Consider the following 22,678-nt stretch of genomic DNA (forward strand, 5'->3'; position numbering starts at 1 on the left):
TTCTCTCATTACAAAATAAATGTAGACATAAGCATTGGCAATTATTATATGAAGTATATTCCTTTCTTCAGAAAAGGCATGAGAGAACAAAACTGCAAATGGTGCCTGTGACCAGGGCAGAGGTGATAAATGGATGAGGTTCTGACTGCAGCCATGATTTACCAGTCTGGGCACACTGAGACCTTACCAAATACTTGCCTGCTTTGAGGGTTGCGATTAACAAAGTCTTGTCTTGCTGCAGCTAGCCAGGAAGCCAAGCGTTCAGAACCTTTTGATGGTGCTGCAACCCTTTGTACAACACGGAAGGCCGGAATCCTTAGGCCACTTGGTGAGCTCACTGTCTGATCTTTTCTGTGGCTACCCAGAAGGAGGTGGATCCAGAGTACTTTCCTTCAACTGGTATGAAGATAACAACTACAAAGCTTTCCTGGGGATTGACTCAACAAGGAAGAAATCCAGTTATATTTATGATAATACAACCAGTAAGTTTTTCCACCGAACCATTACTGAGACTGTAGACAGTGCACCTTATGTTAGAATACCACTGTTGCTTTTATAAAATAACATTTTAAGCAGTTGATTTAGGAAATTAGAGACAGGTGAAATGGCTTTACTTCCTATTTCATGACTGGAAGCAGAGAAGCCCAAGAATTGAGAACTGATAGAAATATGCATTTCCTTTCAATCTGAAGGCATAAACATTGTCATCATCATAATTAAGACAGTCCCTCTCTCTTATCTTCTAATATGTGCTACTGATATCAGGAAGAACTAGATGCTACTGAAGAAGGTCAGGAAAATACAGTACTGCATTCTGGAATTACTTTTATCCAAGATAATTTTTTTCAAAGTGTCTCAACTTGATTGATGGCCTGGAGCACAGGAATTTTAGAACCTCTTCTTTGAAATAATACTCAGTTTGATATATGGCAGCTGTTCCCTTCCTGCACACAAATACATATATTCAATTATAGCATATATATATACAGCATAATTTAATCTTACATAGAAAGTATTTCAGTTTACCAGTTTTTTTGCTTTGATTTCCTCACCTATCTTCTTGCTATTGTAATACAAAAGAATACAAAGAGGAACCAATTTTATCTCTTCTACCATTTGTTATTTTATCTTTTTATTGTGTCTCCTGTTTGCCTCTTTAGCTTTTCCTTACATTGAGACCACCAGCATTTTTTTCTGTACTAACAGCTGTATTATAGCTGGTAGTAGATTTCTGCGTCACTTCTGCTATGATAAATGTGGTTGTGTGGTTTACAAAGTACAGGTGAGCACTTTGCCTGTAGAGAGGCTGCTACCTTTCACTGTTGGTTCTACTTACGTCTGAACCTTCAAAAGACCTGTGAAAGGCCCAGTACTCCCATTTCTTCAGCCAGGGAACAAAATAGTCGAAGGCTATCCAAGTAAACTAATTACTTCATAGTGCAGTAGAAAGATAGAAATGTTTACATTAAAATGTTTAATTCTGAATTATTGTAGGATCCGGTTCTGAACTGTTCTCGAGTTCAACATCCAAGCCTGCTGGATCTCCACTCCAATAGTTTATACTGTGTAAGGATTAACCTCTAATAGGAGAAAAAAACCCAGCTTTTTATCAGTATCAACTGCAATACAAAGGAGAAAAGCATTTAGAGCTCAAAATTGTTCAATAAGATCTGAGCTGTCTAGTTTCTTTCCATTTGAAATACCTTATAAATAACGACAACTTTCAAATGGTTATGTTTATTTGTGTTTGCTCTTACAATTTCCATGGTGTCTACTTTACTAGTCTAATATCTACTTAATAGTCTTTTGCATCTATTAAGACTTCGTACTTCTACATTGCAGAATGTGCTTAACCCATTCAGATTCAAAATGCTTTAAACTGTCCATATTGACAGTAAAAAGCCCTGCAGGACATTATGTATTATGGGATTTGAGTAGGGTTACATAAAGACTGTCTTTCTGTCTTTAGCACCCTTTTGTAATGCATTGATCCAGAACTTGGAATCAAACCCTTTAACCAAAATAGCCTGGAGTGCTGTGAAGCCCCTGCTGATGGGAAAAATTCTCTTTGCTCCTGATTCACCTTCTGTACGGCAAATACTAAAAAATGTAAGTTTTGAAATACACAAATGTATTTTTCTGAAAAATGCATCCTAGGAACATCTTTTGAAAAGAGGTCACACAGCTACTTCAACCTAATCAGGTTTTATTCTCAGAACTCTATTTTTCTGATGGTCATCAGAGGAGGGACAGTTACTCTTTGTTTAAAAAAACCCAGGAGACATCTTCACTGATTCATCCCATCTTGGTCCACACTACGTGCTTTTTCCAGCTCAAGTAGCCTTTTCTTGGCATGATTCCACATTTACAGTACTAACAATAGTAATGTTTATATGTATTTTACAGACATAGGAACATCAGCAGCTCTGTGCCAGTAACTATTTAAATGGAGCAGCCATGAGGCTTGGATAGAGTCATTGAGACCTAGCACTGAGAGATAACAAACCAATAGCAGCATCATGGTTTAGTATTATATATGTTGAAATGATAAATAATTTTCCCTTCATGAAAATAGGGTGGAGCCTGGACTCTTCAGCTAAGTGCCTGAAGTAGGGTGAATCTGAGCAGTTAAATCAAGGTCACATATAACCCTGGTTTTGGCCACCTCATAACCAGTAATTCACTTTACTCTCAATGTCCATGTAAGGCACAGAAGAACCGCTGCTCATAGTTTATACAGGAAAACGTTGGATTTACAGCAGCCCAACATTTCAAATCTTAATTAATAACTAAACTATGGGAGTATCTGTCTTCTCCAACTGCCTCCCATTTATTCATCTACCTACATCACCATCTTTCTTTGTAGTACTTAACGGAGAGAAATAGTCAAGGGGAAAAATAAGAAATCCTCCTGCCTGAAACTTGAGTATTTAAAGAAATTGAAGTTAATTGGTGTTAATGTGCACTTCTTTTTCTATTACATATACAACATAAATTTATCCTAAGTTACTTTGATTCCAGTTGGATTTTACAAATTCTTTTTCTGAGGATTATTAACCTTTCTGCTATTTTAACAAGTTTATTAAGTATTGAAGGTAAAAACTACAACATATGTAAGTTAAGGGTTTCACTATCACTGAATGGCTGGATCATGAATTCTGTTTATCTCCTTAGCTTTCTACCACTCTTTTCTGCTGTTTTATTTCTCAGGCAAACTCTACGTTTGAGGAACTTGAACGCCTCAGACTGTTGACAAAAGCTTGGGAAGAAATAGGACCTCAGCTGTGGTACTTCTTTCAAAACAGCCTACAAATGAATATGATCCGTGTATGTTATAACTTAGCATCTTTTATTTTTACTAAGGGAAAACAGAATGAATTTGGAAGGTTCGGCTGGAAGCACAGCCTTTGCATCAAAGAATCTGTGGCCTTTAAGGCTGTTGGACTGGTTCCTGAGCTTGGATGCATTATAGTGTCTCCGTGACAAAACTTCAGATCTGGATGCTCTCTAGAATCTGGCTAATGACTTCTTAATAAATGCAGCAATTGCTGCTTCCCTGTCTTTCCAAAATGTCCTTCAAGAACAGACTACTTTATTTTCTTGAGTTCTGCACAGGCAAAAAAGGCAGCAGGACTATGTTTTTGCTGGGCCCAGCAATTTAGTACCTTAGGAAATTGCTTATTTCCACATCCCTTAGATCTGAATTGATCACCTGCAAGTAATACCTGTAGTTAAAATTTATAAAGCAGTTCATACTAGAGAAAACATTTGTTTTGTCTACACTCTTCTATATTAGATATTTATTACATTTATCCTCTTGCTTATAAGGAAATAATGCAATAAATTGTCAAGGATAAATTTCCTTTCATCCATTTTTCAACTCTCACCTCCAGTTTAGCTATGCAGTTGCCCATTTATAAAATTAATTCCTTAGCATACCCTTTTGTACTACGTCATAGCTCAGGAAGAGCTATTGAAATGGAAACCTTTCTAGCTAAACAGAGCATGTGGAGAGGATCATTGTAGTGAATGTGTTTCCTTAGGACTCTCTGAAGCACCCTACAGTGAGGAACTTCTTGAACAGCCAACTGGGTGCTGAAGGCTTAACTGCTGAACATATAATCAACTTTCTCCACAATGGGTCGCCAGGGAGCCGGGAGAAGGGAATGGCAGACTTTGACTGGAGGAACATCTTCCGTACTGCAGATCAAGCTCTGCGTTTGCTCAGCCAGTATCTGGAGGTAAGGTCAGCCCTCCCGCTGCTGGGAACACATGTAGAGAATATCTTAAAGCAGGGTAGGCAGTACTTGGGGTCTATGGCAACATGCAGGAAGGTTAAAATCATAAGACATCTTCATTTGTTTCAGATTTAATCTCGATATTAAAAGCATGTTTTAAAAATAATACAGCAGTACAAGAACATGAATACAAATGTCTGAACAAACTGCTGAGAGGTAGAAAGTGAGTAAAAAACCTCAAGGAGACATTTTTTTTTAATACTTAAAACTGGCAAGCCACTAATTTCAGCAAGACCAGGATCAGAGAAATAGTTCTTTGATAAGTGCCTCTTCAGGTTTTTAAGCACCTGATAAAAATTCTGTTGAAACCAATGAGGGAGTTTCCACTAGTTCTGTAGCCACTTCTGACAAGCTCTCTGTGTCTCTTTCCTGGAATCTGTAACACCCTTCTTTAAGCTGCCATGGTTTTAGTCAGGTTTTCAGAGGCTTTTTGAGAGCCACAGTGCAGAAAGTGAGGTGAAGTTTCATTACATAAGTAAAAAATGCTAAAAATTTTGATGAAAATACCAATCCATTATAAAAATACTTTGCAAGATACTTTTAGTAAGAGGTTACTCTGATAGGGGCAGTCTTACTGATGAGTTCATCAGACTCAGACTAAGCCCAGTGCAAAAAAAGTTCTATTTTTCTAGAGGGTTGGGCAGACTGCTGCATCCATTCCTTCCCAGAGCCAAGTGACACCAGGAGGTTGGTTTGTTTGGTTTTTATCCTGTATATTTCTGACTGCAAGTAAAGATGTGTTTAGAACTGGACCAGAGATGGGGTGGATTCCTGCTAAGCTAGACAAATGAAATGCCAACTATTTTGTGTAAATTTACAAGCCCAGGCAAAACTAGTGGACCCTGCAATGTTGCAGATCAAGTCTGGGAGTTTAAAAAACTGTTGCTGTTGGCAGTAATATTAATACTTGGGAACTCAATACCTAGCATCTGCCATATGACGGTCTTTACAGAGATGGATTAAATCGTACAAGCACCTCTGAAAGAAAAGTAAATATTTAGTTACTATTTAATGGTTAAATAAGCTGAGCCCCAAACTAGCTAGTTGTAATCAACAGGAACAAGCCTAGCTCTCCTAATCCCCATCCAGTTCAGCCTAAAAAATCATTCATCCTCTGCAAGAAGGCAAGAACTGAGAGTTTGTCTGCCTCCCTCTAGCTATTACAAGAGGGAACAGTAAAGCTTTTGCACAAAGCTCTGATGGTTCTGATGATCTTGTTTCATCATGTTAATAGAATTATTTCTTACTCAAGCTGAGTGAAATATATTGCTTGCAGCAGGTCAGTGCTGGAACATACACAATATCAGGGCAGCTACTGTACCTGGTAAATAGATCTTTGTGTCCCAAAGTTCTTTGAAATTAGCTTATTCTTTTAAGTCTGCTGTTTGCACTGAGTTATTAGCATTTGAGAATGTTTTCACACTGTGCCAAGCACAATGGGAACAAATAGGTCCCTTTCAGGGACACCCTACTCCTTCACACAGTATGCAATGAGGAGAGGTGTGCTGCCAGCAACTATCCTGGAAGACTCCAGATCTCTGCTGCAAGCTGTGGTGCAGCAGAGAATCCCACAAATTATGCACCGACTGCTCATCCTCACCACCTCAAGAATTTCCTGTTCTTCCCCTTGATAACCTGAGGCTGCAGAACAGCTAAACTGTTTGTGAGAGTTACGTAGTCACCTCTTTATGATTATTATGTTCTGGTTTTATCTTCCAAACCTGTTCTTAGTATTGTAGTTTTGGTTTTCTCACCTTCATTGGACCATTTAAAACTGTTAAGTAATTACTGGGAGAAGATCTGAAATAATTTCCTCAAGTGGCTGATGAATTAATTTTGATATAGTGAGGTTTATGAAAGCACAAGCTGTGTTTCAATTCACTGAAAAGAAACCTAGGTAGAGCATTCAGCCTTGGTTTTGAAGGCAGTTAATGTCAAGAGAATGTCAAGAGTTATGTCAAGTTAATGTCAAGAGAAATAAATCCTAGGGTTTGGGTAGTTGATTACAATATAAAAATCTCTTTTCACTTTCAAATTGTGTGAATTGTTGCAAGACTTGTGTCTTAGCCTATGTTCTTATACAAGCTCTGGTTTCATTCTAACGCAGAAGATCTATAAGCATTTGTGGTTTCTGTTCAAACACTGGAGCCCTGGATAAGAGCCCATACTGGTCCTCAGCCTGGTCCAGTCAGTCTATTCTGCAGTGAAAATCTAGACAAACTCAGTTGCCTGTCAGTACTTTGCCAGTGCCATTCCCACAGATTCCCCTGGAGAACTACATGAGTTCTGCAGCTGCAACAAGTGCCTTGAAAATAATTTCTCATAACAAAGAAACAGCAAGTAGTCCTCCAGACACTGCAAAGACACAGTTCCACAGCAAAGTCCTGCTGACACTCCGGCAAGAGCTAAACTGAGTTCCAGAATTCAGTTAACAATGTGGGATAAGCTTATCCCCAAGAAATTAATACAACCTGAGCCGTCAGTCTAATTTGATTCCTCTTCTGGCATACAAAACAGAAAGACTTTCTACTTTATTTTGTTTTCTGATATGAAATTATGTGTAGTTCAATTTTGTAAACCAGACTAGGAGACTGAACATTTGCAAAACACCAGGAAGAGTGAAGCTACAAAATAATGAAGTTATCAATTTAAGCACTGTTTTGTTTTGCTGCCAGTTAAAAATATGTTTTCATATAGATCCCATTAAACTATGACACGTCAAGTTTTAAAGGAAACAGAGCATGGTTTAGCACAGGGAAGGGTTAAATAAAGGAGTCTTTAAGATGTCTGTCCATTAAATAGCAAGTCGTCTGTATGAGCACTTTGATGTGGAGCAATTTTTGGTTACTGACCTGCAGGAGATGATCAAGAAGATAAGATCAAACAAGTTAACCTCCTGGAATTTTATGAAGCAGGGTAAGTCAATAAGTATCTTCCCAGTCCACCAAGAGCTTTAATACTTTTATTCTCTAGTTATATCTTGCTAGTTCCGAAGGGTTGTATTAGTTACCATCACAATGACTGGGAAGCTAAATATACAAGCATAAGTCTGTAATATTAGAGATATCTAATGACAGAGTTTGTAGTGCTCACAATCTTCTTGTCTTACAATGCCTGTTAAGTAGGGGTTAAATGGGATGATATAAAGGGCTTAGATTTTTAGGACTTGGTGTGTTCTGTATGGAGTGATAATAATACATTTCATAATAATGACAGAGACTAAGAAAGAAGACAGTTTGCCGTGAAGGGTAAACTGTCTTTTATTACCAAGATAGTCGAAGCACGTTAACTTAAGGCAGCAGGTTAATCATGTCAGAATCCAGCAGGGACAGAGTATTATCAGAAAGATCAACTGACTAGTTGACTGGTATTAAATAGGAATAAATGATGTTTCTGAGTAGGTATTGATAATGCCGTGTGTTTTGAATTCATTATAAGAATTAGACTGAGAATGGGGAATATTTGAGGAAGAAGGAAGAGAGTCAACTTTTAATAGTTTCAGCAACTACTTCAGATGAATCTACTTTCCTATTTTGTTTTCAACCACTGATGTTTGCTTTAATGTATACATCTTACTGGTTTATTTCCCTGTGATTTTTCTCATTGTGATTATTTGTAGTGCTTGACCCTGGATAAATTTGAAGGTTATATTAATGAAACTCAACTCACTCATCAAGCCCTTCATCTGCTGCAGGAAAACAAATTCTGGGCAGGTGTAGTTTTTCCAGACATAGAGCCTACAAGAAGCACTCTTCCACCACATGTGAAATACAAGATCCGGATGGACATAGATGCCGTGGAGAAAACAAACAAAATCAAAGACAGGTTAGTGATGGTTCCTTCTCAGTTCTTGCCTGCCATAACATGAGTATGAGAGACATGAGGACATTGGATACATGCATGAAATCCAATTGTATTCACCAACAGTTAATATGTAATGCAGTGCAGAATCCATCTCCAGTTACCCGGTACTGACACAAGTGGTGTCACTCTTGTGACAGGCCATAGAGCAGGCAGTTGTATGGGTATGGATATGTGGCAAGTGGAATGAGACTGCTCAAAACCTCCTCAGTATCCTGCTGAAGTTTTTAGTTGGCTCCATCACTGGGAGACAAAGACAAGGAAGTCCTACGTGGATTGTGACCCAGCTCTTCTCCACCTAGACAGCAGAACTTCTGCTATTCCTTTTCAAGTCCCCCTCAAATGGACTTACTTAAAGGGATAGCAGAAATAATTTCTCAGGATTGTCTACACAGAGGAATATAATGGTGTCTGGTAGTTGGAATCACTATTCCAGTTTACTTTCCAAGGATACCATATTCCAAATACAGCTATTTATATTCTAGAACAGTTACTCTGCTACATGATCAATTTATGTACATTTTTGGCCAAATCTGCTGGTTTGCGTCAGTGTAGAGAAAATTAAAGGAAATGAAAGAACCTTCCAGGTCATATACTTTCTCAAGCAACGTGGCCTGACAACAGAAATCTAGAAAAGACAACTCCAAGCAGTGCCTGTGCAATTTCAGCAGCTAAGATTTATTCATTTATTTATTTATTTCCACCCTCATCCCACCCCCCGCTTCCTAAAGCCACTGTTTACCTGAATGATTTCTGTGTGAATTTTCTTTTGAGGTACTGGGATCCTGGTCCAAGAGCTGATCCTGTGGATGACTTACGTTATATCTGGGGAGGCTTTGCATATCTCCAAGATATGATTGAGCATGGGATTATAAAGACCCAGACCAACACTGAAGTGCCATTAGGAATTTATCTGCAGCAAATGCCATATCCATGTTTTGTGGATGATGTGTGAGTAAAAGCAGTTTGTCTTAATTCTGATGAATACTTGGTTTGCTGGATGCCTTAAGACTCTCAAACACCAGTTTTAACCCTACTCTTAAGGTATACATGCAAGAGCAATAACTGAGACATAACTGAATGAATTTATTCTTTTCCTTATCCTGCCATAACCCAGACTCCAGAAGCCACCTCTGCTAAGATTCTACCCCTAATCCCAATCCTGTCTTTTGTTGCATCCAAGTAACAAGTGTCCAGACCTGAAATGAACAAAAAACAGTGGCCCCTTAAAACCAGCAGTTTTCTTCCAATTTTGCATATCACACAAAATAAAAAAAAATTATCTGGGTTTTTTTTGTGTTACTTTTCCAGGCAATAAGAGTAACCTAACCTAAACCTTCACACCAATTACAGCCAAGAATCTGTTGTCAACAGAGCACACCAACTATAATGCTTTGATCCCTACCATGTCAGCCCTGGAATGACCCCTGTGATTACACAGGACCCAGCAAAAATGTGATATTTTAAAAAGTTTTTATCTAACTAAAACTAAGCCTCATGCTATAGTATATGACCGGTGCCTGTAGCAAAACTGAACACAAAGCAATGACCCATGTTAGAACAAACACTGCATCCTTCAGTTAACTGTGCAGGATCCACTGAAGGTAGTAAGCCTGTCTTCCCTAATTACATGTCTAAAACTCAGATTTCTTTAAATCCAGAGAATCATTTCCTAAAGAAAAATTGAACAGGAAACGCTTGTCACAATGGAATTGGTATTTCTCTTGCTATCTTTGTTAAGCTTTGTAGAATTAAACAACCCAGTCTCTTCAAGTGTATTACCAAACCCTAACCCTAGGCTTAATCATATCTGGATATACCAATACACGAAGGTGTAGGTTTTGGTCCTTGAAGATACCTACAGGCCTTGCAGACTTCCCAGACAATTTAGGCGCTTGAAACTCTTTCTTTCCATAATCCTAACCACATCCCTAAACAGGATTCCTTTTATAATTACATGACTAGTATTTGCAATCAAACTGGATATATGGCATTTGTTTCTGTTAACATCAGCCCTTTTCCTTCCCTTGTGGATGCTACAGTTTTCAACGATAACCTGGTGTTCTCTAACCTTCTTCTCCCTAATTCCTGCCCATGGTTTTTATGCAGATTGACGGGTTTTTGTCTTAAATCTCTTTTGAATCTAGCAAAGTATTCCAGGGCCGTGGCTGCAGTTCATTATCTCAGGCACCAGGAGTTTCTTTCCCTGGTGAAGAGCAGGATAAAGAAGCTAAATGAGAAAGAGGCGGTTCGTTGCTCTGTAATGAAAAAAGAAAGAGACTGTGCTCCTGGGTGCATGGGGGTTTTATGGCTACATGGAGGCAGAGGGACTGTGGGTGCTCTGATCCGCATCACATTGAAAGGACTATGGCAATTCACTGAGAGATGCGTTTTCATGAGCCACTACATGTTTTCTAGCCTTCAGTAACCCTTAGACCCTCTTTGTAAAATAGAAATAACGTCTGTCTCATGGGAGTGCAGCAACCATTAGTTCATTAATATTTAGGTTGCTTGTGAAGTTCAATGGCGATGTGTTATTGATGTTTAGACTGAGAATTTCTACTTCCATGTTTAATAAATGCATTCTTCACCACCCCTTCTCCTTTTCATTCTTGCTTTTCATCTCAATATTTCTCTGTTTTACCTAAATTTAATTAATTTCTCCCTTCTTGCTTTGGCAGTTTCATGATCACCTTAAACCGCGCCTTTCCTATCTTCATGGTGCTAGCTTGGATATATTCAGTTTCCATGACTGTGAAGAGTATAGTGCTGGAGAAGGAAATGCGCCTGAAAGAGGCTATGAAGAACAGGGGTATAACTAATGGGGTGATTTGGTGCACTTGGTTCCTAGACAGCTTTGGCATGATGGCTGTGAGCACATTCCTCCTCACAGTGCTGATTATGGTAAGGATTGCCACTCTCAGGCTCATTGTGTTTGCACTGCTGATACCAGTTTGCTGTTGAGAAAGAACAGTAGCTCTTCATAGGGAAATGTCAATGGCTGGTGGCCTGTTCTGATCGCAGCCATAGCAGGCACATTCTTCTAAGCAGACCTCATGAGAGCATCGGCCCTTGGCAGAGACAGATAAATTCACGAGTAAGAGCCATTTTGGGATCTCCTACAAAAGAATACATCAAGCTGATTACTCTTATGTTATATGTCCTGTAGTCAGAAGCAGATCTCACAATAAATAATTGTTGCTTTAAACAGAAGGGATCATAATATGAAGAATTTTAATCCTGTAATTCACCATATGTGATTAATTTATAATATTCAGTGTTTGCCTGCTTAGAAATTATGCCACTATGTCAATGAAAAAAGAGACTGCAAGGACAGAACTTTCAGGATAGCCTGAAAAAAAACCAAAACAAACAACAAAAAACCAAACACACACAGAAAACCCAACAACACCAAAATCACAAACCTTTTGGTCTCTCCTATCTCTGTTACCTGAGAACCAAGCTCCTCCTAGCTGCTATATTTAATTATAAAAATCTGTAGCATTTTAATAAGAAAAAATGCTGTTGCATCTTTTCTGATGTGGGGAACTGCTATTGGTATAAAGGCATAATTAGGGTTCAATCTGCTCTATATTATCAGCCTGCCCTGATGAGTTGTTCTAGGTCCTTGCAGTTCCATTACAGCTTGGGTGGGTAGAGACAGCTTACTTCATTTGCTGCACTGCTTTAATTAAAAATCAGGACATAGTCAATACCAGAGAGGAATGTGCTTATACCTGTAATTCACTTCCTTTCCTGGATTTCACTATGCCAGTGTGAGGCACCTTTGTAAATACATTCTTATGAGAGATTGTATCAACGGTTGATAAAGAAATTGGTCTCAGAGGCCCTTTAGGATGTTCCAACAATGTTGAGACCTATTTATAACTTTATAGACCCCTTTGAGCCTTATATAAGGCTCAAAACAAAGTTGAGCCTTATAAATAGGTCTCAACATTGTTTCTTAGGAGTAAATAGATAATCAGCAGCAGTCTATGCTCTTCTTGAGGGAGAGCATTTAATCTACAAAATCTCTAAGGAAGGTCAATAAAAGTTCACCAAATGGTTTAGTTATTACACAAGCTTCTCTGAGAAACTGCACTTGGATTCCTCAGCTGTGATATGCTTCTGGAGTTTTAATATCATTTAGGTACAGAAGCGTTATAATTTTCCTATTATTTTAGTTTTTTAAGATGCATTTTGTTCAGGCTTCCTTACGTTGTCTTTCTTGCACATCAAGCAAGTGGCCTGAAGAGAAGATGAGAAGAGATCAATGAAAATGTATTATGATTGTTCAGATAGTTTTATTTAGAATGTATGAATTTCTCAGCAAGCACGTCTTGCTTGGAATCATTTGCTTATTAAAAGAGGGGCAGAATGTCCATTTTCAATCAGTTATGATCTTAATTCAGTCATCAAATATGAATATGAACTCCACAGCCTATTGTACTAACCTGAAGTCACAATCCAGGAGCAGGGATAGTTAAATGAAGGATTTGTTATTGTAATGACCTCAGGTGTTGAAACATTACTGTCTGGGAGAATTAAAAGTCATATTAGCTAAAATAGACTGTCTTATTACTCATTACAGGTCACATGTCAGTGGCAATTCTGATATTTTCTGCTAGTTTAGAAAGTGGCAATACTTCTAAATGTTTCTGTTTTCCTTTGCTTACAGTGTGGACAAGTACTACATTATAGCAATCCACTCCTCTTCTTTCTGTTCCTCCTGACGTTCACCACAGCCACAATAATGCAGTGTTTCTTGTTCAGCACCTTCTTCTCCAAAGCAAATCTGGCAGCTGCCTGCAGTGGAGTCATCTACTTCACCTTGTACCTCCCCCACATTGTCTGCTTTGCCTGGCAAGACCGCATAACTATTAATCTGAAGATCCTAGCAGTAAGCCTTTCACTGATTATATGGTATCTTTGAGTTCAAATTTTAGCTGCCTTTCTCACTGTGTATACGTGAGTAACAAAGCATTCCACACCGCTTCCTCTCTGCTTTGTTTGATTCAGAGAGGGACGCTTCTGAATCTCTCTCAAATTATTAGGGATTTCAATGAGTAAGCCTTTAGCAGGCCTAGTGACCAAGCGATATTTTCATGGCTTTTAGAAAATTCAGTAGAATTTATTTTACTGTCTGAATACTAGGAAATTCGCATAATGTTCAAAAAGGTTTGAACATTTCCTAATAAGTCAAAGCAAATTTAACTTCTGGTTTGTTTAATAAATATAAAGGCAATTCACAAAATGGGGACACTTATCTTTTTCATGTGCTATAACCTAGTTAACAGGGTGATATCTAAGTATGAGAGTACCTCAGATTAACGTTCCTTTCTTATCTGAACATAGAGCTAGGATTTGAACCAAAGTGCCAAAGCTCTAAGAAATATCTTCCATCTAAGGAGTTGTAGACATTCTCCATGCAAAGCTTCCTTATTAGTTCTCTTCCATTATAGGTAAGATACTTAACAATTCAGTGGAGGCGGGAATTTCTTGCTGGAAATGGAACTGTGAACTTACCAAATTATTCAAACTGATTTTCTGTTGCCCAATGAATCAGGAAGGGGAGCAGATGTTTTAATCCAGTCTCCCCATCTTTGCTGAACATTCTGACAACTTGGCTAAAAGAGAAGTACTATCTTCTCTTGCACTAGAAAAATCTAATGAAAAAAGAAAAATAAAACAAAACACTACAAAAACTATAACTAAGTGTAAACATGGCAATGAATTAGCTTTCTTAACTGATGGGCTATACAGATATTGTTTGTACCATTTTTAGTTCTACCAGTTAAGGCAACAAAGTACAAAGCTTGATCCTGTCATTATGTTAGGAAATGAGTAGGGTTGGCCTCTGACAGGTTCTGATTTGGGAAGAAATCTTGAGACTAGCACACAGTCTAAGTATAAAGGCAATTATCTTCTCACCCTGAAGTGAAGGAGGAGGCATCCATGTAAGAAAGGATATTTGCTGGCCAGAAGCCATGAATATTTTTCTTTCCTGATACATTTGGTCTTATATTTGTTGTTCAAAGGTTAGTCTCTGAAGAAGAGCTAATTACAAGGGATGGTAAGGGGCAGGATGTGCAGATGTAGGGGACCTGAAGAAAAAATAGAATTTAAGGACAAGTAAAGTAATCGAACAATGATTGTATTGCTGAAAACCAAACATTTTTTTACTTAGCACACTATTACAATGGTTCACTGAGTTGCTGTTTGGATCCCTTTTGTCCCCTCATTTTCCAAAGGTCTGGCATTCCTGGCTGAACTACATATCCTGTGAAACAGCACTATATCACTTCTTGCTCTGTTTTTGCCATGTGACATTGAAGAGGATGTTTGGATACTATACTGTTTTAGTAGTTGGTTGTCTGAGAACCAGGCAGCAGACACACCAGAGGGGGGAATTGTGGTTTTCTTTATCCTGAGCATCTGGCTTACTTTCTGTCTTGTTATTCATGGAGGCCATGCCCCATACACTCGGGAAATATTTTCTTTCTCCAATACAGGCGAAGGTGTACACTGCAAACTTCTAGATGCATCTGCAGTATTTTCTGAACAGAGACAATAATGAAAAAGAACAAGCTGTGAAGGTTGCCTAGTGGCTAAATAAACTACAGTCAAGGTTTTATTCTGTCTGTTATGGCTAAATACTGCTTAGAATTGCCACCATTCAGAGGATTAAACATCCCATTCCAATATAAAAGTGAAACCACTTTTCCTTGGTCATTTGTTAGGTATTATCAGGCTTCAAAGTTGAGTCTCTAAAGGCCATCTTTTTTGTGCTTGCTTTACAAAATGTCCCTCTGTCTGAGTCGAATGTCATTTTTCCTTTATTCCAGAGTTTGCTTTCTCAAGTAGCTTTTGGCTTCGGTACAGAATACTTGTCACGGTATGAAGAACAAGGTCTCGGCCTACAGTGGGGTAACATCAGAACCAGTCCTTTGGAAGGAGATGAATATAGTTTTCTTTTTTCCATTAAAATGATGCTTTTTGATGCTTTTCTCTATGGAATACTTTCTTGGTATCTTGATAATGTTTTTCCAGGTAGGTCAATTTCTTATTCATGCAAAGTAGTGGTAGTTGTTGTAAACTGTGTTAGCCTAATCAGCCTCTGAGTATTTCTCTATCACAAAAAGGGTGTTTGACATTGTAGACCATGATTCTTATCCAGTATAGCACCAATGGTTTATTAAGGACTTCTGCTTTTCTCTCTTCCCTTTTTCCTATTTCAGTCCTGAAAAGAATGGAAAAGGAGGAAAGAGTAAGAAGGAGGATACGATTTCTGGTCCTGTTTTCAAATTTAGATAGAAAATAAATTCACAAAAATATAATCTGTTAAAAGCCAATTTGTGTACTTATTTTTCTTTTGAGAAGATTCAATAATTTCTAGTGAGAATTTTTTATATTTTTGAAAATATAGAAATAACAGTTCTAGTTCACATATATACTACGACCGCATTAGGCCAACTGTTTCTAAAAGGATGGTACTATTTCCTGAGACATATACTGTATCCTAGGCAGCTGTGAAAGTTCCTGTGTGGATTTATTTCTAAATGGGAATCCTGGTTCTAGTGCAAGTTCACAAAAGGATTTTCTTTGTTATCAATTACAAAGCTGGGGAACTATCTTTGTGAGAAAATGGTTTATCCTTGTAGCTGAAATGGTTATCTTGATTCTTACTGAATATTGTTACAATATAATAATGCAGACTCTCATGCTGTACAAGCAAGTGAGCTTTCTTTTCATTAGTTTATTACTCCCACATGTGAACTGCAGTTCTAGAATGTGTTTCCTGGCAGATGGCTTTTTCTTCCTTTTTTTTGGCTTGAGTGGTTACTCAGAATTTGAAGTCTTGCAGATTTTCTAACTATGGAGAAAAATTAATGATGGATAAGGTAAGATGGTGCTTGTCTGCACACATCACTTATGATAGTTAATCCAAATTGAGAAAAGATTTGTTAAATGACATTAGATGTATCTAAGGATATTTTGCTTCAAAATCAGAATATGACCTTAAGTCTACTTTCTTTGTGTCCCTACCAAAGTGAGCGATGCTACACCAAATTTATGCCTTTTCAGTTTTTAAGAGATGTGTCCTCACAAATAAGTTTAATGCAATTTTAACATACTTATTTTCAAAGCTGATTTGCAGTAACTTTCCTAAAAGTTCCTCTTTGGAGAAGCTCATTTTGCAACTTTGTTTATTTAAAAAAGAATGGACAATGTACTATTTCCATGAGCACAGCAGGAATTAAATGACAAGAGTTTCTTTGCTCATAGATCCAAGTCATTTTTTTTCAGCCAGCACTTTACACAAAAGTAATGCCTATTAGGGCTTCTATTAATTAGCTTCGGTTCCTCCTAATATTTGCTCTGAGTATCTCTTTAGCTTTCTGCTCCTCTGTTTCTGTGGAATTTCTTATAGCATTTCACTGTCACACACATGCAGACCTACCAAATCAATTTTGTAGTCTTTTAGATTACTATACGAGTTCCCTGGATAATCCTTTGAACCATATGGTCCAACTCCTACTCAAGTTTTCTCTGCAGCCAGCCACCCATTGGTACAATGGTCCTTCAGCTATTTGAGCATTCTGCTCCATAACGGAGTTCACTTGGGGTTTGCGTTCATCCTGAATGCGAAGCAGTTGTCTGAGCCATCAGCTTCAAAGGGTTATAATCCAGTCTATAGCAAGTGCAAGGCAAGCTGCTTCTGGATGCAGACAAGCATTTGTGTGCATTAATGGGAGTACAAGTGGTTGCCTGACATACAAGATATTTTGGTAAGTCAAAAATATGCAGATGCTTTCATGAACAATGGGTTTTGTATAGAAAAACTGACCATCTTTCAGTGAGCATCACAAATTTCCGTTGCTGATTTTGAATAAGTAGCACAAGGTGAATAACATCTGGGTTCATAAGGGTGTCAGTTTTAAACATAGCAGCTCAAATCCCTGCGTTCTGTAAATCCATATGATCCAGGAAAACAGTATTGCCTTGCAATGACTCTGATGTGGCCTGGCAAGAACTGATAAGTTATTGTACTTTCTCTTTTCAAAACAGAATCACCTGTGACCAAAAAACCCCTTTCTGCTTAAGAAAAGATTACTCTGTTGTCATTTTTCCTGCAAGACTGTGAGCTGAAATAACAGCCAGAGTCTCTTTTCTCATTGCCAGTTGTGAATTCAGGCCCAGTGTAATAAGTATAAATATAATGGTCTTTTCACTCATGTCAACCCCCAAGTGTTAAGTGAGCCTTAAAAGAGAATCCTTGAGTAAGGCTGGGGATGTTCCTTGGCAGCTGCTGCCTGGTTGGTGAGGATTCAAATTGTCCCCATGTAGGGAGTAACTTCATTCTAAACCATGTTTTACTTAAAAAAAGGGAGTAACTTCATTCTAAACCATGTTTTACTTAAAAAAAGGTAAGGCAAACCAGGTCACGTATTTTCTGAATATTTTACTCCTGTTCAAAAGAAAAAAAAAAATACATGCAAACAGAATCTGTTCTGTCAGGTGCTTGGTGGATGGTTTGACCTTCTGATATGCAGCACTAAGACTGCAAGTGTTTATAATTATAGCTCAGACTTTGCCTAGATGAATTTGTGCCCACTGAGGAATTTGTGCCCACTGAGGAATGTGTTTGTGAAGTGCACTTTACCTATTTATTTTTGTTTTAGGGGACTATGGTCTACCACAGCCTTGGTATTTCCCTGTGCAGGAATCTTACTGGCTTGGCTCTAGAAACCCAAAAGCTGAGAAAACAGCAAGTGCTGATGGTGAGTTCTTCTACAACTTTGGTGTTTAGAAATAACTTCAAAACCACTGATCCGCTTAGAGGTGACTGCATAACATTTCCATTACCTGAGCTGCTGCAAAGATTAGAGACAGCCGTATACTGGGAATCTCAGCAGGTGCCTTTGAACTTGGAGTGGCCTGCTATTATTAGAGTTATTAGAGGTGAGTTCTGTGTGAGAGCTTTTAAAGTGTAGGTTTACAAGCAACACCAAACCCCCACTCCCTAACCAACACCTTTTGAGACATTCAAGGAGTTCTTTTTGCCCAACAGACCATTTGTGAAATGAGTCAAAATCAAATGCAATGTTGATCTTATTTACACTGAAGCTCCCTCATCTGTCTAAAGCTGATTCTTTTCTATCTAGTTTGACACCAAGTCTGTTTACTTTAGATTTGTAAGCAAGATCAAAATTGGTGCCACGTTTGCACCAACTGGAATGAGTGCAAACGTCCTGGTTTTGCAGATGTTTTTTCTGTGCATGGATGCTGGAGTAGTTAAGAACAGCATGTCGATGATTGTATTTAAATAGGAATTAATGCAGAATTATTATTAATGTCTGGAATAGAAGCTGGCTGAAGGTTGTGGTTTGAAGCCTGTCTTAAATTTACAAGGTAACACTGAAACCAATCAAAATGACAGATGAAGAAATAATTTCTTCAGTCTTCTCACTACCATCCTTATACCCTTCATCAAGTGCGGCAGACTGCTGACAAGGCAGTCTCATCTCAGGGTGATACCTATAAACCAGAAGGGAGTTAATCTGGTCTGTAAACAGCTGATAATATGTCCACAGGTCACATGTTTTGATCAGAAAAGAGGAGATTATCACACTGCTTTTTTTGAAGAGGCTTTGCCTTCTGGTGCATTCTGAGGAAAAGGATATGTTTGCCTTTGGGCTTTCTGTGAGGGTATTCAGAATGGTAGAGGCTTGTTTAGATATTATGGAGTCTGCTACCTGCTTTGGCTTTACAAATGCTGCCCACCAGATTAGAATTTGACTGTATAGAAAGGAACAGGAAAGAGCCAAAGGAGGACTTACTGCATGTTTATAGATGAATGGAAAAATTCCAAATACCTGGTTAAGATGTCGACCCCTACTTCTCACTGACTTTCTGTGGAATTTGGACATATCCGGCACCAGAGCTCCTTTGCATATCTCAAATTTGGAGCACAGTTACTTATAGGATTTTGACATTTTCTATTTATTTAGTTTGAGCCTAGAATTAGTAGAAATAAAATAAATTTTCCAATTATCTTAATGCCTTATAAGTTCTGTGTATTCGTTAATATATTTCCAATACAAGGCAGACTCATGATTTCTTAGTACCCAAACTAAAGGCTGTGAGAAGGCTTGAAAGCCCGAGACTATTCAGTTGCTCGGGTAGGTCAGCAACAGAAAACTTTATGGCTACTACTTTATTGCCTTTTTTTAATGAGTTTTTAATAGTATTTTTAAGTTTACTTAGATAAAATATTTTGCTTAAGTGAAGCCTACAGTTTATTTTGTAGGTGACATTACATCAGGTAGCTGAACTGATCTAACAGTTCACTGTTGAGAAAAAATGGGGCAATCTTGCAGCCCCTTCTGCAGCTCTCATCCTAGTTCTGCTGATGCTTATCAATCCCTGGTAAGATTAAGAGCTAGATCCCCTGGAAGCCATTCCCAAGAACATGAAGGACAAGCTGACAGGAAATAATGAACATGGATTTACCAAATGCAAATCTTGCCTAGCCAGTTGACTTTCTCCTGTGATGACTGGATCAATGGACAAAGAGAGAACAGTATATGCCATTTAACTTGGCTTTAGCAAAGCTTTAGCATGGACTCACAAAGAATTCTGATAGCCACATCAATGAGATAACAGGCTGCTTGAGCGGACACTAAAGTGGGTTGAAAACTGACTGAACTGTTGGGCCCAAAGGACTGAGATCAGCTGTGCAAAGCATCACTGGGGACTAGTTATTAGTGACAGGGGCTGACAGTGGAATTAACACTGTTTAATGAGAGAAAGCTAAGATAGAACTAGACTTCTCAGATGTGCCCAGTGGAAGCATGAGAGCCAATGAATGTAAGCTGGAAAACAGGAATTCCGATTCAATAAAAATGCAACAAATTATTTATTATCAAGATAGTTAGAATATTGGAACAGGTTGCTCAGAAATGTTGTGAAATCTCAATTTTTGTACATAGTCACTGTGATCTATATTGGCCCTATTTTGTGAGGATTGAACTGGAAATCTTTGGGAGTCCCTTCTGATCTAAATTAGTCTATGATTACCTCAGCTAGCTTAAGCATGCTGATACTTATTTCATCCTCTCTTCTACAAAACTTTGCCTTGGGTTTTCTCAAGCAGGGACAGTTGGAGAGGTCACCTCTGATTAATTCCTGTGTAGGAGGCATGAGATTCTTACCTGTTTGAAGAACAAGGACTCTTCAGTGCCTCAGTTTACATAAACAACTGTAGAACTTTTCTCAACTCAGATCTTTGCTTCAAGGGTAATACTAAGCGTTTTCTCAATTTATCTTAGCTAGTTAATGTGTTGGGAAGAAATCTGGATAAGAAAATGTCAGACAGCGTAAATGCACAGCTGCAAATGAAGCTAAACTAGTACTTGGAACTTTTAAAATTTCTTGGTACTTTTAAAATTTACTTCTACCAGTGCAGTTTTATATCTCCCACTTTGCCGTTTTAGGTGACATGGTGAACTTGTTTATGTTGGTATTTGTGCACCAGGTAATTTTATATAGTTTTATGGCTAGAATTTCTTCTAGCAGAAAATTATGGTGAAATTTCACAACAAAATTAAGTCCCAGGCCAACTGATAATTACATTTGTGCTAGTTGCACTCTAGGCTGCCAGGTTGAATTTGTGTTTTGTAAACAGTTCCTTCAGGGGCTCCTTCTTCTGACATCACTGTTCTTCCTGCTTCAAGTCTGTCCCCATTAATGATTTTATGTGACTGGTTTCCTTCGTGGCAGCAAGGTCTGACACCAAACTGGAAAGCCAGAAATTCTTGTACAAAAGTTAACACCAACGCATTCACTCTGGCCTGGAGCCAGTCTCTTAATCTAAGTAGCAGTTTAGTAGTTTTATTTTTGTTTAACCTTTTCGGTTTTTTCATCCTTTCACTCCCTGTAAGTCTGGGAAATGTTTGTATGGCCTTTCTCTTCCTGTGGTGAAGAATTTGGTCTAGAGCTGCAAGGACAGAATCTAAAGCATGTACCCAATATTAGTCAGGATCTTCTTCTCTGAGTCTATAATTGCAAAACTGTCAGTTGTCTTCCTTAAGTATCTGTTTCTGACACTGTGAGGCAGATTGTAAGCTAGATGGCTTTGAGTGCTGTGTTCCTAACCTGAGTAAAGCACTGATGATTAACACTCTTGGAGAGCTCAAGGCTTAGTAGTACCTCTTTTTCCTCAAATCACTTCTAGAGATAAGAAGAAACTAAATTTTGTTTAATTAATTGTTTGTTACTTTTGGTTTATCTAGAAAAAACTCCAGAGTCAGAAGGCTGTGTGGATCAGAAGGCCCTGGAAGGGGAAAAAAATGGAAGCAGAACAAAGAAATCTGAAGAGCCTGAAAAGCCAGAAGAAAAGACTGACAACCAGGGGGAGAAGGATGGTAAAAACAAACAATGTAAACACAAACGAGAAAAAGAACACGGCAAGCAGGGGAAACCTCAGACAGATGTCCAGGACAAAGATGAAATTAATAGTAAGGAGAGAGAGCAACCTAAGTACTTCTGAGATGCGGTACTCATTGTACTTCATAACAAACTAGACATAGGAATTATTGGAGTCAAACTACAAGAGCCCAGTAGGCTACAGAAGATAGCATATGACTGCCAGAGCTAAGCTCAGGGGAGACACTGACTCTCCCAGCTACCCCTTACATATTCCTCTAAATTCACAATCCATTAGAATATTTTAGTCACCACACATGAGAGCTGCCTTCCAGAAGAGCTCTGTAACTTGTTTTTTATTGTGCAAATGGAGCCTGTTTCTATAGCAAGCCAGTGTTCATGATGAGGGAAGCCTCAGAGACACAAACATTGACTTTTTAGAATTAAAAAGAGCCATGACTTCAATAAAAATACTTATGCTGAGAGGAGTGTTCTTCCCTCCTAAGCCGCTCCCCCAATTTTTTTCCCCATCTTTAGTGTGTCTTGCGTCTGTAGGGAAAGGCTACTTTCAAAGGGATTTATCTAAAGTGCTCTGTGTGTCTGTCTGCAGCCTTTTCTGATGCTGACATTAGCCACCACCTAAGAATTCCTGAATGACCTGCCTTGTTTTCAAGTCCCAATGTCTTCCTTTGTGGGGAGCCAGAGGAGTTTTCTGTATGTGATGCTCAGAGGAATGCATGTGGATTCTGTAGCAAAAGTAACTGCTACAGACAGCTCTGAGCATGCTCTGACTCTCTTGAAAAGCTAGAGATAAAAGTGGGGTCATCAGAGCTCCTCACGTAGGCACTAAAAACATGCATTCAGGGTGAGTGGAAACAGGACAGGACTTCAAAAGAAAAAAAAGACAGGCAGAGGGCAAAGGTTATTTCAGCCAATCTTCTCCTAGTCCTGCCTTATCTTTGTGGTGCTATATGCGTCAGCTCCCAGGTTCCAGCTGCTCCATGGCCACAGAGAAAGGTTTTTGCCTGTCACTGCAGAAAAAGTCTGCCTTCCCTTTCAGCCAGCCACACAGGAGCTGGGAGACGTGGAGA

General features: G+C 38.5%; 1 protein-coding gene across 1 annotated transcript in view; it reads left to right on the forward strand.

Annotated features, from left to right (window-relative positions):
* ABCA4 (ATP binding cassette subfamily A member 4) overlaps positions 1 to 22,678 on the forward strand; it is a 71,755-nt gene that overhangs the window by 18,494 nt on the left and 30,583 nt on the right. Inside the window, exons 8-18 of the mRNA XM_065657818.1 lie at positions 242 to 482; positions 1,970 to 2,109; positions 3,211 to 3,327; positions 4,044 to 4,241; positions 7,918 to 8,123; positions 8,934 to 9,110; positions 10,841 to 11,063; positions 12,838 to 13,059; positions 15,005 to 15,209; positions 17,843 to 17,941; positions 21,455 to 21,679. Of these exons, the coding sequence (XP_065513890.1) occupies positions 242 to 482; positions 1,970 to 2,109; positions 3,211 to 3,327; positions 4,044 to 4,241; positions 7,918 to 8,123; positions 8,934 to 9,110; positions 10,841 to 11,063; positions 12,838 to 13,059; positions 15,005 to 15,209; positions 17,843 to 17,941; positions 21,455 to 21,679 (2,053 nt within the window). The remainder of the gene's footprint in view (positions 1 to 241; positions 483 to 1,969; positions 2,110 to 3,210; positions 3,328 to 4,043; positions 4,242 to 7,917; positions 8,124 to 8,933; positions 9,111 to 10,840; positions 11,064 to 12,837; positions 13,060 to 15,004; positions 15,210 to 17,842; positions 17,942 to 21,454; positions 21,680 to 22,678) is intronic.

Source organism: Caloenas nicobarica, chromosome Z (assembly GCF_036013445.1).
Source record: "Caloenas nicobarica isolate bCalNic1 chromosome Z, bCalNic1.hap1, whole genome shotgun sequence".
Lineage (NCBI taxonomy): Eukaryota > Metazoa > Chordata > Aves > Columbiformes > Columbidae > Caloenas > Caloenas nicobarica.